At 30.0% G+C, this 19,557-nt stretch overlaps 1 protein-coding gene across 3 annotated transcripts in view; it reads right to left on the bottom strand.

Moving 5' to 3' along the window:
• Nucleotides 1-19,557, bottom strand: part of LOC133607870 (low-density lipoprotein receptor-related protein 8-like) — a 457,948-nt gene that overhangs the window by 89,611 nt on the left and 348,780 nt on the right. For all 3 annotated transcript variants that reach the window (XM_061962897.2, XM_061962895.1, XM_061962896.1), the window contains exons 11-13: nt 16,892-17,119; nt 7,694-7,812; nt 2,017-2,156 (exon numbers count right to left, since the gene is read on the bottom strand). In XM_061962897.2, the coding sequence (XP_061818881.1) occupies nt 2,017-2,156; nt 7,694-7,812; nt 16,892-17,119 (487 nt within the window). The remainder of the gene's footprint in view (nt 1-2,016; nt 2,157-7,693; nt 7,813-16,891; nt 17,120-19,557) is intronic.

Raw genomic sequence — 19,557 nt, 5'->3', positions numbered from 1 at the left:
TATGAATGGGTTGGTGTTAGAATTTTTGGAATCGGTTGAAAAATGTTGACGTAGCAACAGTTTGAATTTGTAATAGGTATTTCGGAGTTTCGGAAAAAACGGGAATTTGTACGAAAAGAAAAATGGTAGTTTTGTTGTCCCAATTAAGAGGAATGTTTTGAAGGTGGAATGGTCAAAAACGGTGGAAAAATGTGGACTGTGAAAACTTTATAGCAAGAGGTAAAAATAGGGCTTTGGAAAAACGGGAATTCCTGGACATTTTTTAACTTGGAAAATGGTAGTTTGATTGTCCAAGGTGAGTGGAGTGTGTGGATGTTGGAACGGTTTGATTCGGATGAAAAATGTGTGATATGGAGAGGTTTGTATATTGCCCATTCATTTTCAATGGAGGTAAATCCCTGGTAATTCTGGGTAATCGGGAATTTCCGGAACCATGTTGGCTTGAATGTCCAGGGTGAGTAAAGTGTGTGGACGTTAGAACAGTTCAAATCAGATGAAGAATGTAGGATATGTAGTCGATTGTATGTTTCCTATTCGTTGTCAAGAGGGAGAAAATTACTGGAAATTCCAGGAATTTTGGTAAAAGGAAAAACATGTTTTGTGTTCGATATATGGGGGAAGCAGTGTGTGTGGACGGTTGAAATGTCAGATTCGGGTTTACATTTTTTTTTTTAAATTAAAAATTTTGCTTTTCATTCAGGAATTCCCTGGAAATTTCGGGAAAACCGGGAATTTTTGAAAATATTGATACCAGCCCAATTGTCCTAGGTGATATGAATAGGTTGGTGTTGGAATTTTTGGAATCGGTTGAAAAATGTTGACGTAGTAACAGTTTGAATTTGTAATGGGTATTTCGGAGTTTCGGGAAAAAACGGTAATTTGTACGAAAAGAAAAATGGTAGTTTTGTTGTCCCAATTAAGAGGAATGTTTTGAAGGTGGAATGGTCAAAAACGGTTGAAAAATGTGGATTGGGAAAACTTCATAGCAAGAGGTAAAAATAGGGCTATGGAAAACCGGGAATTATGGAATTCCTGGAATTTTTTTTTAAAACTCGGAAAATGGTAGTTTGATTATCCAAGGTGAGTGGAGTGTGTGGATGGTGGAACGGTTTGAATTGGATGAAAAATGTGTGATTTGGAGAGGTTTGTATATTGCCCATTCATTTTCAATGGAGGTAAATTCCTGGTAATTCTGGGTAATCAGAAAATTACTGGAAATTCCAGGAATTTTGGTAAAGGGAAAACATGTTTTGTGTTCGATATATGGGGGAAGCACTGTGTGTGGATGGTTGAAATGTCAGATTCAGGGTTAAAAAATTGAATTTTTTTTTAGAAATGTTGTCAATCATTCAGGAATTCCCTGGAAATTTCGGGAAAACCGGGATTTTTTTGAAAATACCGGGATTTGTGGTATTCCTGGAATTTTTTTTTAAACTTGGAAAATGCTAGTTTGATTGTCCAAAGTGAGTGGAGTGTGTGGATGGTGGAACGGTTCGAATTGGATGAAAAATGTGTGATTTGGAGAGGTTTGTATATTGCCCATTCATGGTAACTCTGGGTAATCGGGAAATTACTGGAAATTCCAGGAATTTTGGTAAAGGGAAAACATGTTTTGTGTTCAATATATGGGGGAAGCAGTGTGTGTGGATGGTTGAAATGTCAGATTCGGGTTTAATTTTTTTTTTTAAATGTAGAAATTTTGCTTTTCATTCAGGAATTCCCTGGAAATTTCGGGAAAACCGGGAATTTTTGAAAAATATTGATACAAGCACAATTGTCCTAAATGATATGAATGGGTTGGTGTTGGGTTTTTGGAATCGGTTGAAAAATATTAACGTAGTAACAGTTGGAATTTTTAATGGGTATTTCGGAATTTCTGGTGAGAAATGTGCATGTTTGAAAAATTGCCTGGAAAACCGGTAAATCTGGGTAATTTGGGATATTTAAATTTTTTTTTTTGGGGGGAGCTCATTATTTTCACTAGTTTTGCGGCGGAATAATAAGGCGCGCACAAACCTCGAACACGGCCAGAGCGTAGGGATGTCCCAGCCTCTCCGCGCTGGCCATGTGGGTCCTGCGGTGCGCCCCCTTCAGGTCCACGCTGGCTATGAGGTGCAGCTTGGAGTCCACCCAGTACAGACGGCGGTTCGCCACATCTGAGGAAACAAGCGCAGGTGTTGTTGATCGCCTTGCACCGACAAATCCCTTCATTGATTATTGATTACAAGATTGGCTTTGTGGGTTACAGAAGTGCTCTGCTGTCTTTAAAAGGACCTTCTGCAGAAATGACAGGAACAAAGGTGGAACAAAGGACTGCTGACGAGAAGTAAACAACTTACAACAACGCCCGAGATCGGCGGTTCTCGAACTTTTTTCACCAAGTACGACCATAATGACCAGTATTAAAATACAGTAGCATAGTAGGCCCGAGTATTCATTAAAAACAAGTGTATTTCATATTTTTGGCCACATTTTGAACAGTAACACTGTGTCTGAATATTTCATTAAGTGATTATTTGGCGTACCCCTAGATCGAGTGACACATACCACAGTTTGAGAACCACTGGCCTAAATGACAAAAAAAAGAGAGGACCTAAAATGTTACCTTGAGGAACACCACTAGTATAAGTAAAGAGGTGGAACAAAGGACTACTGACTAGAAGTAACCAACTTACAACAACACCCGAGATCGGCGGTTCTCAAACCTTTTTCACCAAGTACGACCATGATAACCAGTATTAAAATACAGTAGCGTAGTAGGCCCGAGTAGTCATTAAAAAACAAGGCAGAGGCTTTATTCGACAAATATATTTCATATTTTTGGCCACAGTTTGAACAGTAACACTGTGTCTGAATATTTAATTAAATGATTATTTGGCGTACCCCTATATTGAGTGACACATGCCAAAGTTTGAGAATGACTGGCCTAAATTATTAAAAAAAGAAAGGACCTAAAATGGTACTTTGAGGAACACCACTAGTATAAGTAAAGAGGTGGAACAAAGGACTACTGACTAGAAGTAAACAACACCCGAGCTCGGCGGTTCTCAAACCTTTTTCATCAAGTACGACCATAATGACCAGTATTAAAATACAGTAGCGTAGTAGGCCCGAGTAGTCATTAAAAAACAAGGCAGAGGCTTTATTCGACAAATATATTTCATATTTTTGGCCACAGTTTGAACAGTAACACTGTGTCTGAATATTTCATTAAGTGATTATTTGGCGTACCCCTATACCGAGTGACACATACCACAGTTTGAGAATCAGTGGCCTAAATTATTAAAAAAGGAGAGGACCTAAAATGTTACTTTGAGGAACACCACTAGTATAAGTAAAGAGGTGGAACAAAGGACTGCTGACTAGAAGTAAACAACTTACAACAACAACATCCGAGATCAGCGGTTCTCAAACCTTTTTCACCAAGTACGACCATGATGACCAGTATTAAAATACAGTAGCGTAGTAGGCCCGAGTAGTCATTAAAAACAAGGCAGAAGCTTTATTTGACAAGTGTATTTCATATTTTTGGCCACAGTTTGAACAGTAACACTGTGTGTGAATATTTCATTAAGTGATTATTTGGCGTACCCCTATATCGAGTGACACATACCACAGTTTGAGAACCACTGGCCTAAATGACAAAAAAAAGAGAGGACCTAAAATGTTACCTTGAGGAACACCACTAGTATAAGTGAAGAGGTGGAACAAAGGACTACTGACTAGAAGTAACAACTTACAACAACCCTCGAGATCAGCGGTTCTCAAACCTTTTTCACCAAGTACGACCATAATGACCAGTATTAAAATACAGTAGCGTAGTAGGCCCGAGTAGTCATTAAAAAACAAGGCAGAGGCTTTATTCGACAAATATATTTCATATTTTTGGCCACAGTTTGAACAGTAACACTGTGTCTGAATATTTAATTAAATGATTATTTGGCGTACCCCTATATTGAGTGACACATGCCAAAGTTTGAGAATGACTGGCCTAAATTATTAAAAAAAGAGAGGACCTAAAATGTTACCTTGAGGAACACCACTAGTATAAGTGAAGAGGTGGAACAAAGGACTACTGACTAGAAGTAACCAACTTACAACAACACCCGAGATCGGCGGTTCTCAAACCTTTTTCACCAAGTACGACCATGATAACCAGTATTAAAATACAGTAGCGTAGTAGGCCCGAGTAGTCATTAAAAAACAAGGCAGAGGCTTTATTCGACAAATATATTTCATATTTTTGGCCACAGTTTGAACAGTAACACTGTGTCTGAATATTTAATTAAATGATTATTTGGCGTACCCCTATATTGAGTGACACATGCCAAAGTTTGAGAATGACTGGCCTAAATTATTAAAAAAAGAGAGGACCTAAAATGGTACTTTGAGGAACACCACTAGTATAAGTAAAGAGGTGGAACAAAGGACTGCTGACTAGAAGTAAACAACTTACAACAACGCCCGAGATCGGCGGTTCTCGAACTTTTTTCACCAAGTACGACCATAATGACCAGTATTAAAATACAGTAGCATAGTAGGCCCGAGTATTCATTAAAAACAAGTGTATTTCATATTTTTGGCCACATTTTGAACAGTAACACTGTGTCTGAATATTTCATTAAGTGATTATTTGGCGCACCCCTAGATCGAGTGACACATACCACAGTTTGAGAATCACTGACCTAAATGACCAAAAAAAGAGGACCTAAAACGTTACTTTGAGGAACACCACTAGTATAAGTAAAGAGGTGGAACAAAGGACTACTGACTAGAAGTAAACAACACCCGAGCTCAGCGGCTCTCAAACCTTTTTCATCAAGTACGACCATAATGACCAGTATAAAAATACAGTAGCGTAGTAGGCCCGAGTAGTCATTAAAAAACAAGGCAGAGGCTTTATTCGACAAATATATTTCATATTTTTGGCCACATTTTGAACAGTAACACTGTGTCTGAATATTTCATTAAGTGATTATTTGGCGTACCCCTATATCGAGTGACACATGCCAAAGTTTGAGAATGACTGGCCTAAATTATTAAAACAAGAGAGGACCTAAAACGTTACATTGAGGAACACCACTAGTATAAGTAAAGAGGTGGAACAAAGGACTACTGACTAGAAGTAAACAACACCCGAGCTCAGCGGTTCTCAAACCTTTTTCACCAAGTACGACCATGATGACCAGTGTTAAAATACAGTAGCGTAATAGGCCCGAGTAGTCATTAAAAAACAAGGCGGAAGCTTTATTTGACAAGTGTATTTCATATTTTTGGCCACAGTTTGAACAGTAACACTGTGTCTGAATATTTCACTAAAAATTATTTGGCGTACCCCTATATTGAGTGACACATGCCAAAGTTTGAGAATGACTGGCCTAAATTATTAAAAAAAGAAAGGACCTAAAATGGTACTTTGAGGAACGCCACTAGTATAAGTAAAGAGGTGGAACAAAGGACTACTGACTAGAAGTAAACAACTTCAACAACACCCGAGATCGGCGGTTCTCAAACCTTTTTCACCAAGTACGACCATAATGACCAGTATTAAAAAACAGTAGCATAGTAGGCCCGAGTATTCATTAAAAACAAGTGTATGACAAGTGTATTTCATATTTTTGGCCACATTTTGAACAGTAACACTGTGTCTGAATATTTCATTAAGTGATTATTTGGCGTACCCCTAGATCGAGTGACACATACCACAGTTTGAGAATCACTGGCCTAAATTATTGAAAAAAGAGAGGACCTAAAATGGTACCTTGAGGAACACCACTAGTATAAGTGAAGAGGTGGAACAAAGGACTACTGACTAGAAGTAAACAACTTACAACAACACCCGAGATCGGCGGTTCTCAAACCTTTTTCACCAAGTACGACCATAATGACCAGTGTTAAAATACAGTAGCGTAGTAGACCCCAGTAGTCATTAAAAACAAGGCAGAGGCTTTCTTTTAAACAGGTATATTTACTTTTTTTTGGGCCACTGTAACATTACACAGTTTGAACAGTAACACTGTGTTTAAAAATTGAATCAAGTTATTATTTGGCGTACCACTAGATGAAGACCACGTACCACTAGTGGTACACGTACTACAGTTTGAGAATGTGTGGCCTAAATGACTAAAAAAAGAGGACCTAAAATGTTACTTTGAGGAACACCACTAGTATAAGTAAAGAGGTGGAACAAAGGACTACTGACTAGAAGTAAACAACTTACAACAACACCCGAGATCGGCGGTTCTCAAACCTTTTTCACCAAGTACGACCATGATGACCAGTATTAAAATACAGTAGAGTAATAGGCCCAAGTAGTCATTAAAAACAAGGCAAAGTTTTTCTTTTAAACAGGTATATTTACTTTTTTTTGGCCACTGTAACATTACACACAGTTTGAACAGTAACACTGTGTTTAAAAATTAAATCAAGTGATTATTTGGCGTACCCATAGATCGAGTGACACACACCACAGTTTGAGAACCACTGGCCTAAATGACAAAAAAAAAGAGAGGACCTAAAATGTTACCTTGAGGAACACCACTAGTATAAGTGAAGAGGTGGAACAAAGGACTGCTGACTAGAAGTAAACAACTTACAACAACACCTGAGATCGGCGGTTCTCGAACCTTTTTCACCAAGTACGACCATAATGACCAGTATTAAAATACAGTAGCGTAGTAGGCCCACGTAGTCATTAAAAACAAGGCAAAGTTTTTCTTTTAAACAGGTATATATATATTTTTTTGGGCTACTGTAACATTACACACAGTTTGAACAGTAACACTGTGTTTAAAAATTGAATCAAGTTATTATTTGGCCTACCACTAGATGAAGACCACGTACCACTAGTGGTACACGTACTACAGTTTGAGAATGTCTGGCCTAGATTATTAAAAAAGAAGAGGACCTAAAACGTTACCTTGAGGAACACCACTAGTATAAGTGAAGAGGTGGAACAAAGGAATACTGACTAGAAGTAAACAACTTACAACAACACCCGAGATCGGCGGCTCTCAAACCTTTTTCACCAAATACGACCATGATGACCAGTATTAAAATACAGTAGCGTAGTAGACCCAAGTAGTCATTAAAAACAAGGCAGAGGTTTTATTCGACAAGTGCATTTCATATTTTTGGCCACAGTTTGAACAGTAACACTGTGTGTGAATATTTCATTAAGTGATTATTTGGCGTACCCCTATATCGAGTGACACATACCACAGTTTGAGAACCACTGGCCTAAATGACAAAAAAAAAGAGAGGACCTAAAATGGTACTTTGAGGAACACCACTAGTATAAGTAAAGAGGTGGAACAAAGCACTACTGACTAGAAGTAAACAACTTACAACAACACCCGAGATCAGCGGTTCTCAAACCTTTTTCACTACGCACGACCATAATGACCAGTATTAAAATACAGTAGCCTAGTAGGCCCAAGTAGTCATTAAAAACAAGGCAAAGTTGTTCTTTTAAACAGGTATATTTACTTCTTTTTTGGGCCACTGTAACATTACACACAGTTTGAACAGTAACACTGTGTTTAAAAATGTTATCAAGTTATTATTTGGCCTGAACTTGGGGGCCGGTACGGGGCCGGATTTGGCCCCCCGGGGCCTCCAGTCTCACTGTGTTCGTCTATCAGCGGCAAATTCCAAAACTATTGAAAGTTTTCACTTGAAGGTGTGCTCTCACCCAGGGTGACCCCATTGGGCCACTCGATGTGGTCCGCCACCAGAACCTGCCGGTCCACCCCGTTCATCCCGGACTTCTCGATCTTGGCTCGGGTTCCCCAGTCGGACCAGTACATGAAACTGACAAAGCAGGTTTTAATGAGTCATAAAACGCGTCTGCTGCATTTTTGTTACCAACTCTAAATAAACATTTCATCTAAAACTGAGGGCCTTTTGGACAAACGGACAAAATATGCAGAAAAAAATATATTTCTGCATATATTTTTAACTCTTAAAAGTGTTAAAAATAAGTCTATCTTAATTTTTTTTTACTTTCAACACTTAAGTCTCTAAATTAACCTCAGATTCAGTTGTCAATTATAGGTTTTTAGAATTTTTCTGTTTTTTTGTTTTGTTTGTTTTATGTCCTGTTTGTAAAAAAAAATTACAATTATATGACAAACAGACAAAATATGCAATATTTGACCAAAATGTTTTAAAAGTGGAATATTTAATGTGAAGTAATTGCAGCCTTAAATAACAACATTGATTTTGATCATTTTTTTATTATTTATTTTTTTACTTTCAACACTTAAGTCTCTAAATCAACCTCAGATGAATTTGTCAATTATAGGTTTTTATTATTTTTCTATGTTTTTTTGTTTTTTGTCCTGTTTGTAAAAAAAAAAAAAAAAAGTTTATATGACAAATACAAAACATGCAATATTTCCCTAAAAAGTGGAATATTTAATGTGAAGTAATTGGAGCCTAAAATAGGTAAATAGTTCATAATATATATTTTTTTTTTTTTCTTTTTTTTTTTTTTTAAGCAATAACAGTTTAAAAAAAATTAAAAATAAATAAAATTCTTGAGGATCAAAAAGGGCCCCCACTCATTAAATTGTTTTACCTTCAACACTTAAGTCTCTAAATCAACCTCAGATTCATTACATTTTTATTATTTTTCTATGTTTTTGTTTGTTTGTTTTATGTCCTGTTTGTATATATATAAAAAAATGTATGTGACAAACACACAAAATATGCAATATATCCCCAAAATGTTTTAAAAGTGGAATATTTAATGTGAAGTAATTGGAGCCTTAAATAACAACATTGATTTTGATTCTTATTTTATTTTTTTACTTTCAACACTTAAGTCTCTAAATCAACCTCAGATTCATTTGTCAATTATTGGTTTTTATTATTTTTCTATGTTTTTTTGTTTTTTGTTTTATGTCCTGTTTGTAAAAAAATAAAATAAAAAATGTTTATATGACAAATACAAAACATGCAATATTTCCCTAAAAAGTGGAATATTTAATGTGAAGTAATTGAAGCCTTAAATAGGTAAATAGTTCATAACATTGATTTTTATTTATTTATTTATTTTTAAGCAATAACAGTTTAAAAAAATTAAAAAAAATTATTGAGGATAAAAAGGGCCCCCACTCATTAAATTGTTTTACCTTCAACACTTAAGTCTCTAAATCAACCTCAGATTCATTACATTTTTATTATTTTTCTATGTTTTTTTTTGTTTGTTTTATGTCCTGTTTGTATATATATATAAAAAAAATGTATGTGACAAACACACAAAATATGCAATATATCCCCAAAATGTTTTAAACGTGGAATATTTAATGTGAAGTAATTGGGGCCTTAAATAACAACATTGATTTTGATTCTTATTTTTTTATTTTTTTTATTTCAACACTTAAGTCTCTAAATCAACCTCAGATTAATTTGTCAATTTTCGGTTTTTATTATTTTTCTATGTTTTTTTGGTTTTTGTTTTATGTCCTGTTTGTAAAAAAAAAAAAAAATGTTTATATGACAAATACAAAACATGCAATATTTCCCTAAAAAGTGGAATATTTAATGTGAAGTAATTGGAGCCTTAAATAGGTAAATAGTTCATAACATTGATTTTTATTTTATTTATTTATTTTTTAAGCAATAACAGTTTAAAAAATAAATAAATAAAAATAAATTCTTGAGGATCAAAAAGGGCCCCCACTCATTAAATTGTTTTACCTTCAACACTTAAGTCTCTAAATCAACCTCAGATTCATTACATTTTTATTATTTTTCTATGTTTTTTTTTGTTTGTTTTATGTCCTGTTTGTATATATACAAAAAAAATGTATGTGACAAACACACAAAATATGCAATATATCCCCAAAATGTTTTAAAAGTGGAATATTTAATGTGAAGTAATTGGGGCCTTAAATAACAACATTGATTTTGATTCTTATTTTATTTTTTTACTTTCAACACTTAAGTCTCTAAATCAACCTCAGATTAATTTGTCAATTATTGTTTTTTATAATTATTAAATGTTTTTTTGTTTTTTGTTTTATGTCCTGTTTGTAAAAAAAAAAAAAAAAAAGTTTATATGACAAATACAAAACATGCAATATTTCCCTAAAAAGTGGAATATTTAATGTGAAGTAATTGGAGCCTTAAATAGGTAAATAGTTCATAACATTGATTTTTTATTTTTTTTAAATTTTTTTACCTTCAACACTTAAGTCTCTAAATCAACCTCAGATTCATTACGTTTTTATTATTTTTCTATGTTTTTTTTGTTTTGTTTTATGTCCTGTTTGTATATATAAAAAAATGTATGTGACAAACACACAAAATATGCAATATATCCCCAAAATGTTTTAAAAGTGGAATATTTAATGTGAAGTAATTGGAGCCTTAAATAACAACATTGATTTTGATTCTTATTTTATTTTTTTTACTTTCAACACTTAAGTCTCTAAATCAACCTCAGATTAATTTGTCAATTATTGGTTTTTATTATTTTTCTATGTTTTTTTGTTTTTTGTTTTATGTCCTGTTTGTAAAAAAAAAAAAAAAAAATTACAATATGACAAACAGACAAAATATGCAATATATCCCCAAATTTTTTTAAAAGTGGAACATTTAATGTGAAGTAATTGCAGCCTTAAATAACAACATTGATTTTGATTCTTATTTTTTATTTTTTTATTTCAACACTTAAGTCTCTAAATCAACCTCAGATTAATTTGTCAATTTTCGGTTTTTATTATTTTTCTATGTTTTTTTGGTTTTTGTTTTATGTCCTGTTTGTAAAAAAAAAAAAAAAAATGTTTATATGACAAATACAAAACATGCAATATTTCCCTAAAAAGTGGAATATTTAATGTTAAGTAATTGGAGCCTTAAATAGGTAAATAGTTCATAACATTGATTTTTTTTATTTATTTATTTTTTTTTTACCTTCAACACTTAAGTCTCTAAATCAACCTCAGATTCATTACATTTTTATTATTTTTCTATGGGTTTTTTTGTTTGTTTTATGTCCTGTTTGTATATATATAAAAAAATGTATGTGACAAACACACAAAATATGCAATATATCCCCAAAATGTTTTAAAAGTGGAATATTTAATGTGAAGTAATTGGAGCCTTAAATAACAACATTGATTTTGAGTCTTACTTTATTTTTTTTACTTTCAACACTTAAGTCTCTAAATCAACCTCAGATTCATTTGTCAATTATAGGTTTTTATTATTTTTCTATGTTTTTTTGTTTTTTGTTTTATGTCCTGTTTGTAAAAGAAAAAAGAAAAAAGTTTATATGACAAATACAAAACATGCAATATTTCCCTAAAAAGTGGAATATTTAATGTGAAGTAATTGGAGCCTTAAATAGGTAAATAGTTCATAACATTGATTTTTATTTTATTTTATTTTATTTTTTTAAAGCAATAACAGTTTAAAAAAAATTAAAAATAAATAAAATTCTTGAGGATCAAAAAGGGCCCCCTCTCATTAAATTGTTTTACCTTCAACACTTAAGTCTCTAAATCAACCTCAGATTCATTACGTTTTTATTATTTTTCTATGTTTTTTTGTTTTTGTTTTATGTCCTGTTTGTATATATAAAAAAATGTATGTGACAAACACACAAAAAATGCAATACATCCCCAACATGTTTTAAAAGTGGAATATTTAATGTGAAGTAATTGGAGCCTTAAATAACAACATTGATTTTGATTCTTATTTTATTTTTTTTACTTTCAACACTTAAGTCTCTAAATCAACCTCAGATTAATTTGTCAATTATTGGTTTTTATTATTTTTCTATGATTTTTTGTTTTATGTCCTGTTTGTAAAAAAAAAAAAAAAAAAGTTTATATGACAAATACAAAACATGCAATATTTCCCTAAAAAGTGGAATATTTAATGTGAAGTAATTGGAGCCTTAAATAGGTAAATAGTTCATAACATTGATTTTTATTTTATTTATTTATTTTTTAAGCAATAACAGTTTAAAAAAAAAAATTAAAATTTTTTTTTTTGAGGATCAAAAAGGCCCCCCACTCATTAAATTGTTTTACCTTCAACACTTAAGTCTCTAAATCAACCTCAGATTCATTACATTTTTATTATTTTTCTATGTTTTTTTTGGTTTGTTTTATGTCCTGTTTGTTTATATATATAAAAAAATGTATGTGACAAACACACAAAATATGCAGTAAATCCCCAAAATGTTTTAAAAGTGGAATATTTAATGTGAAGTAATTGGAGCCTTAAATAACAACATTGATTTTTATTCTTATTTTATTTTTTTACATTCAACACTTAAGTCTCTAAATCAACCTCAGATTCATTTGTCAATTATTGGTTTTTATTATTTTTCTGTTTTTTTGTTTTTTGTTTTATGTCGTGTTTGTAAAAAAAAAAAAAAAAAATGTTTATATGACAAATACAAAACATGCAATATTTCCCTAAAAAGTGGAATATTTAATGTGAAGTAATTGGAGCCTTAAATAGGTCAATAGTTCATAACATTGATTTTTATTTATTTATTTATTTATTTTTAAGCAATAACAGTTTAAAAAAATAAATAAAAAATAAAAATTCTTGAGGATCAAAAAGGGCCCCCACTCATTAAATTGTTTTACCTTCAACACTTAAGTCTCTAAATCAACCTTAGATTCATTACGTTTTTATTATTTTTCTATGTTTTTTGTTTGTTTGTTTTATGTCCTGTTTGTATATATAAAAAAAAAATGTATGTGACAAACACACAAAATATGCAATGTATCCCCAAAATGTTTTAAAAGTGGACTATTTAATGTGAAGTAATTGGAGCCTTAAATAACAACATTGATTTTGATTCTTATTTTATTTTTTTACTTTCAACACTTAAGTCTCTAAATCAACCTCAGATTCATTTGTCAATTATTGGTTTTTATTATTTTTCTATGTTTTTTTGTTTTTTGTTTTATGTCCTGTTTGTAAAAAAAAAAAAAAAAAAATGTTTATATGACAAATACAGAACATGCAATATTTCCCTAAAAAGTGGAATATTTAATGTGAAGTAATTGGAGCCTTAAATAGGTAAATAGTTCATAACATTGATTTTTATTTATGTAATTTTTTTTAAGCAATAACAGTTTAAAAAATAAAAAATAAAAAATAAATTCTTGAGGATCAAAAAGGGCCCCCACTCATTAAATTGTTTTACCTTCAACACTTAAGTCTCTAAATCAACCTCAGATTCATTACGTTTTTCTTATTTTTCTATGTTTTTTTGTTTGTTTTATGTCCTGTTTGTATATATATAAAAAAATTTATGTGACAAACACACAAAATATGCAATATATCCCCAAAATGTTTTAAAAGTGGAATATTTAATGTGAAGTAATTGGAGCCTTAAATAACAACATTGATTTTGATTCTTATTTTATTTTTTTACTTTCAACACTTAAGTCTCTAAATCAACCTCAGATTAATTTGTCAATTATTGTTTTTTATAATTATTAAATGTTTTTTTGTTTTTTGTTTTATGTCCTGTTTGTAAAAAAAAAAAAAAAAAAAATGTTTATATGACAAATACAAAACATGCAATATTTCCCTAAAAAGTGGAATATTTAATGTGAAGTAATTGGAGCCTTAAATAGGTAAATAGTTCATAACATTGATTTTTATTTATTTAATTTTTTTTAAGCAATAACAGTTTAAAAAATAAAAAAATAAATAAAATTCTTGAGGATCAAAAAGGGCCCCCACTCATTAAATTGTTTTACCTTCAACACTTAAGTCTCTAAATCAACCTCAGATTCATTACATTTTTATTATTTTTCTATGTTTTTTTTTGTTTGTTTTATGTCCTGTTTGTATATATATTAAAAAAATGTATGTGACAAACACACAAAATATGCAATATATCCCCAAAATGTTTTAAAAGTGGAATATTTAATGTGAAGTAATTGGAGCCTTAAATAACAACATTGATTTTGATTCTTATTTTATTTTTTTACTTTCAACACTTAAGTCTCTAAATCAACCTCAGATTAATTTGTCAATTATTGTTTTTTATTATTTTTCTATGTTTTTTTGTTTTTTGTTTTATGTCCTGTTTGTAAAAAAAAAAAGAAAGAAAAAAGTTTATATGACAAATACAAAACATGCAATATTTCCCTAAAAAGTGGAATATTTAATGTAAAGTAATTGGAGCCTTAAATAGGTAAATAGTTCATAACATTGATTTTTTATTTTTTTTTTAAATTTTTTTAAGCAACAACAGTTTAAAAAAAAAAAATAAATAAATAAAATTCTTGAGGATCAAAAAGGGCCCCCACTCATTAAATTGTTTTACCTTCAACACTTAAGTCTCTAAATCAACCTCAGATTCATTACGTTTTTATTATTTTTCTATGTTTTTTTTTGTTTGTTTTATGTCCTGTTTGTATATATATAAAAAAAAATGTATGTGACAAACACACAAAATATGCAATATATCCCCAAAATGTTTTAAAAGTGGAATATTTAATGTGAAGTAATTGGAGCCTTAAATAACAACATTGATTTTGATTGTTTTTTTGTTTTTTTTACTTTCAACACTTAAGTCTCTAAATCAACCTCAGATTAATTTGTCAATTATTGGTTTTTATTATTTTTCTATGTTTTTTTGTTTTTTGTTTTATGTCCTGTTTGTAAAAAAAAAAAAAAAAAAAGTTTATATGACAAATACAAAACATGCAATATTTCCCTAAAAAGTGGAATATTTAATGTGAAGTAATTGGAGCCTTAAATAGGTAAATAGTTCATAACATTGATTTTTATTTATTTAATTTTTTTCAAGCAATAACAGTTTAAAAAAAAAATTTAAAAAAAAATTCTTGAGGATCAAAAAGGGCCCCCAGTCATTAAATTGTTTTACCTTCAACACTTAAGTCTCTAAATCAACCTCAGATTCATTACATTTTTATTATTTTTCTATGTTTTTTTTTGTTTGTTTTATGTCCTGTTTGTATATATATAAAAAAAATGTATGTGACAAACACACAAAATATGCAATATATCCCCAAAATGTTTTAAAAGTGGAATATTTAATGTGAAGTAATTGTAGCCTTAAATAACAACATTGATTTTGATTCTTATTTTATTTTTTTACTTTCAACACTTAAGTCTCTAAATCAACCTCAGATTAATTTGTCAATTATTGGTTTTTATTATTTTTCTATGTTTTTTTGTTTTTTGTTTTATGTCCTGTTTGTAAAAAAAATAAAAAATAAAATGTTTATATGACGAATACAAAACATGCAATATTTCCCTAAAAAGTGGAATATTTAATGTGAAGTAATTGGAGCCTTAAATAGGTAAATAGTTCATAACATTGATTTTTATTTATTTAATTTTTTTTAAGCAATAACAGTTTAAAAAAAAAAATAAAAATAAAAAAATTATTGAGGATCAAAAAGGGCCCCCACTCATTAAATTGTTTTACCTTCAACACTTAAGTCTCTAAATCAACCTCAGATTCATTACGTTTTTATTATTTTTCTATGTTTTTTTTTGTTTGTTTTATGTCCTGTTTGTATATATAAAAAAATGTATGTGACAAACACACAAAATATGCAATATATCCCCAAAATGTTTTAAAAGTGGAATATTTCATGTGAAGTAATTGGAGCCTTAAATAACAACATTGATTTTGATTCTTATTTTATTTTTTTACTTTCAACACTTAAGTCTCTAAATCAACCTCAGATTCATTTGTCAATTATAGGTTTTTATTATTTTTCTATGTTTTTTTGTTTTTTGTTTTATGTCCTGTTTGTAAAAAAAATAAATAAAAATGTTTATATGACAAATACAAAACATGCAATATTTCCCTAAAAAGTGGAATATTTAATGTGAAGTAATTGGAGCCTTAAATAGGTAAATAGTTCATAACATTGATTTTTTTTTATTTTTTTTTATTTTTTTACCTTCAACACTTAAGTCTCTAAATCAACCTCAGATTCATTACATTTTTATTATTTTTCTAAGTTTTTTTTTGTTTGTTTTATGTCCTGTTTGTATATATATAAAAAAATGTATGTGACAAACACACAAAATATGCAATATATCCCCAAAATGTTTTAAAAGTGGAATATTTCATGTGAAGTAATTGGAGCCTTAAATAACAACATTGATTTTGATTCTTATTTTTATTTTTTTACTTTCAACACTTAAGTCTCTGAATCAACCTCAGATTAATTTGTCAATTATTGTTTTTTTATTATTTTTCTATGTTTTTTTGTTTTTTGTTTTATGTCCTGTTTGTAAAAAAAAAAAAAAAATGTTTATATGACAAATACAAAACATGCAATATTTCCCTAAAAAGTGGAATATTTAATGTGAAGTAATTGGAGCCTTAAATAGGTAAATAGTTCATAACATTGATTTTTATTTATTTATTTATTTTTTAAGCAATAACAGTTTAAAAAAATAAAAATAAATAAAAATTCTTGAGGATCAAAAAGGGCCCCCACTCATTAAATTGTTTTACCTTCAACACTAAAGTCTCTAAATCAACCTCAGATTCATTACGTTTTTATTATTTTTCTATGTTTTTTGTTTGTTTGTTTTATGTCTGCCATGATTAGTAGTGTTGTTGTTGTTGGAGGGAAAAGTGAACGTTGTGATGCGTCTGTAAAATTAATACGCTTAAAATGATCAAAATATGTAAATATTATGTTATTATGACTGTTGCTACATTAAATATATACTTATTTTAAAACCTTTATGGAAGAATAGGCGGAATAGAGTGACTCCTTTGTTAGCTGACTTTTGCTAGTGTTTATTTACGATTTAGAATGCATCAAAATAAATATAAAAATAAAAATAATGTTAGTTGGACGACTGTATTGACGTTAAAGGGTCACTTTAAAAGAAGTAGTTCACTTACCCGTGATGGGGGTCCAAGGCGATGGCTCGGGGCTCGCTGAGGTCCGTGTCGATGAGGACGCGTCTCCGGGTGCCGTCCACCGAGGCCACCGAGATGGACTTGTCGCCAGAGTCGGCCCAGTACAGGTTGTGCTGCAGCCAGTCCAGGGCCAGACCCACGGGGGTCTGCAGCGAGGCGTCCACCAGTGGCACCTGCTGAGACGGGTCACCGGCCTCGTGGATGAAGGCACTGGTGGAACAAAAACCGGGGAAGAACTGAGAAAGTGGGTGACATCTTGGGAGTACACTCCACTGTCAAACATTGTTATTTCTTTTTAGAACCATACCATCCAAAATGGTTCAGTAAGTTATTTATTGTAACCATTAGGGCTCCTGGTAAAGTTCCCGGGGCCACAAAAGGGTCTCAGTCAATAAAGATTGTGTTTGTTTACTTTCAACGCTTCAGTAGATCAACTTCAGATCTATCGTGGATTTTTGTGTACTTTTTATGCCCTTTTTGGTAAAAAAAACAACACTTTTTTTAAGGCAAAAAACCCCTAAATATGCAAGATTTAGCCACAAAATGATGTCATTCATATTTGATGTGAAGTGATTGGAGCCTTAAATAGGTCAATAATTCTTAACATTGATTTTGGTTGATTCATTTTATTGAGCAATAACAGTTTATAAAATAAAAATATGACTTAAGGTTTCGTGCAAATCAGCCACACTCATAAAAGGGTTAAAAAAAAAATCATATATTAATAAATATTATTTTTACTTTTAACGCTTAACTCTCTAGATCAACTTCAGATCTATCGTTGATATAATGTTCACATTTTTTGTACTTTTTATGCCCTTTTTGGTCAAAGAAAAACACGTTTTTTTAAGGCAAAAACCCAAAAATGCAAGATTTAGCCCCAAAATGATGTCATTCATATTTGATGTGAATTGATTGGAGTGTAAAAGTAAAAAAAAAAAAAAACTAGTTAAAAAGTAGTGTAAAAGTAATAAAATAGTAGTGCAAAAGTAAAAAAAAAACCTACTTAAAAAGTAGTGTAAAAGTAATAAAATAGTAGTGTAAAAGTTCAAAAAAACTAGTTAAAAAGTAGTGTAAAAGTACTAAACTAGTTAAAAAGTAGTGTAAAACTAATAAAATAGTTAAAAAGTAGTGTAAAAGAAAAAAACGTGTTAAAAAGTAGTGTAACAGTAATAAACTAGTTAAAAGTAGTGTAAAAGTAAAACAAACTAGTTAAAAAGTAGTGTAAAAGTACAAATAAACTAGTTAAAACGTAGTGTAAAAGTAATACAATAGTAGTGCAAAAGTAAAAAAAACAACCTACTTAAAAAGTAGTGTAAAAGTAATAAAATAGTAGTATAAAAGTTCAAAAAAAATAGTTAAAAAGTAGTGTAAAAGTACAAAACTAGTTAAAAAGATTTAGCGCCAAAATGATGTCTTTCATATTTGATGTGAATTGATTGGAGTGTAAAAGTAAAAAAAAAAACTAGTTAAAAAGTAGTGTAAAACTAATAAAATAGTTAAAAAGTAGTGTTAAAGAAAAAAACGTGTTAAAAAGTAGTGTAACAGTAATAAACTAGTTAAAAAGTAGTGTAAAAGTAAAACAAACTAGCTAAAAAGTAGTGTAAAAGTACAAATAAACTAGCTAAAAAGTAGAGTAAAAGTAAAACAACTATTTAAAAAGTAGAGTAAAAGTAATAAACGAGTTAAAAAGTAGTGTAAAAGTAAAAATAAACTAGTTAAAAAGTAGTATAAAAATAAAGAAAAGTTAAAAAGTGGTGTAAAAGTAATAAACAAGTTAAAAAGTAGTGTAAAAGTAAAACAAAAATAGTTAAAAAGTTGTGTATAATTGGAGCCTTAAATAGGTCAATAATTCATAAAAATTATTTTGGTTCATTGTTATTTTTTGAGCAATGACAGTTTATGAAATAAAAGTATGACTTAAGGTTTTGGGTATCTAAATCAGTCACACTCATTAAAGGGTTAAAAATAATTTATACATCAATAAATATTATTTTTACTTTTAACGCTTAACTCTCTAGATCAACTTCAGATCTATCGTTGATATAATGTTCACATTTTTTGTACTTTTTATGGCCTTTTTGGTCAAAGAAAAACACGATTTTTTAAGGCAAAAACCCCAAAATGCAAGATTTAGCCCCAAAATGATGTCATTCATATTTGATGTGAATTGATTGGAGTGTAAAAGTAAAAAAAACAACTAGTTAAAAAGTAGTGTAAAAGTAATAAACTAGTTAAAAAGTAGTGTAAAAGTAATAAAACAGTAGTGTAAAAGTAAAAAAAAAAAAAAAAACTAGTTAAAAAGTAGTGTAAAAGTAATAAAATAGTAGTGTAAAAGTAAAAAAAAACTAGTTAAAAAGTAATGTAAAAGTACTAAACTAGTTAAAAAGTAGTTTAAAAGTAATACAATAGTTAAAAAGTAGTGTAAAAGAAAAAAACGGGTTAAAAAGTAGTGTAACAGTAATAAGCTAGTTAAAAAGTAGTGTAACAGTAATAAACTAGTTAAAAAGTAGTGTAAAAGTAAAACAAACTAGTTAAAAAGTAGTGTAAAAGTACAAATAAACGAGTTAAAAAGTAGTGTAAAAGTAAAAAAAACTATTTAAAAGGTAGAGTAAAAGTAATAAATGAGTTAAAAAGTAGTGTAAAAG

Source organism: Nerophis lumbriciformis, linkage group LG09 (assembly GCF_033978685.3).
Source record: "Nerophis lumbriciformis linkage group LG09, RoL_Nlum_v2.1, whole genome shotgun sequence".
Lineage (NCBI taxonomy): Eukaryota > Metazoa > Chordata > Actinopteri > Syngnathiformes > Syngnathidae > Nerophis > Nerophis lumbriciformis.
The sequence above is the reverse complement of the archived record's forward strand: the minus strand, read 5'-3'. Positions and strand labels throughout refer to the sequence as shown.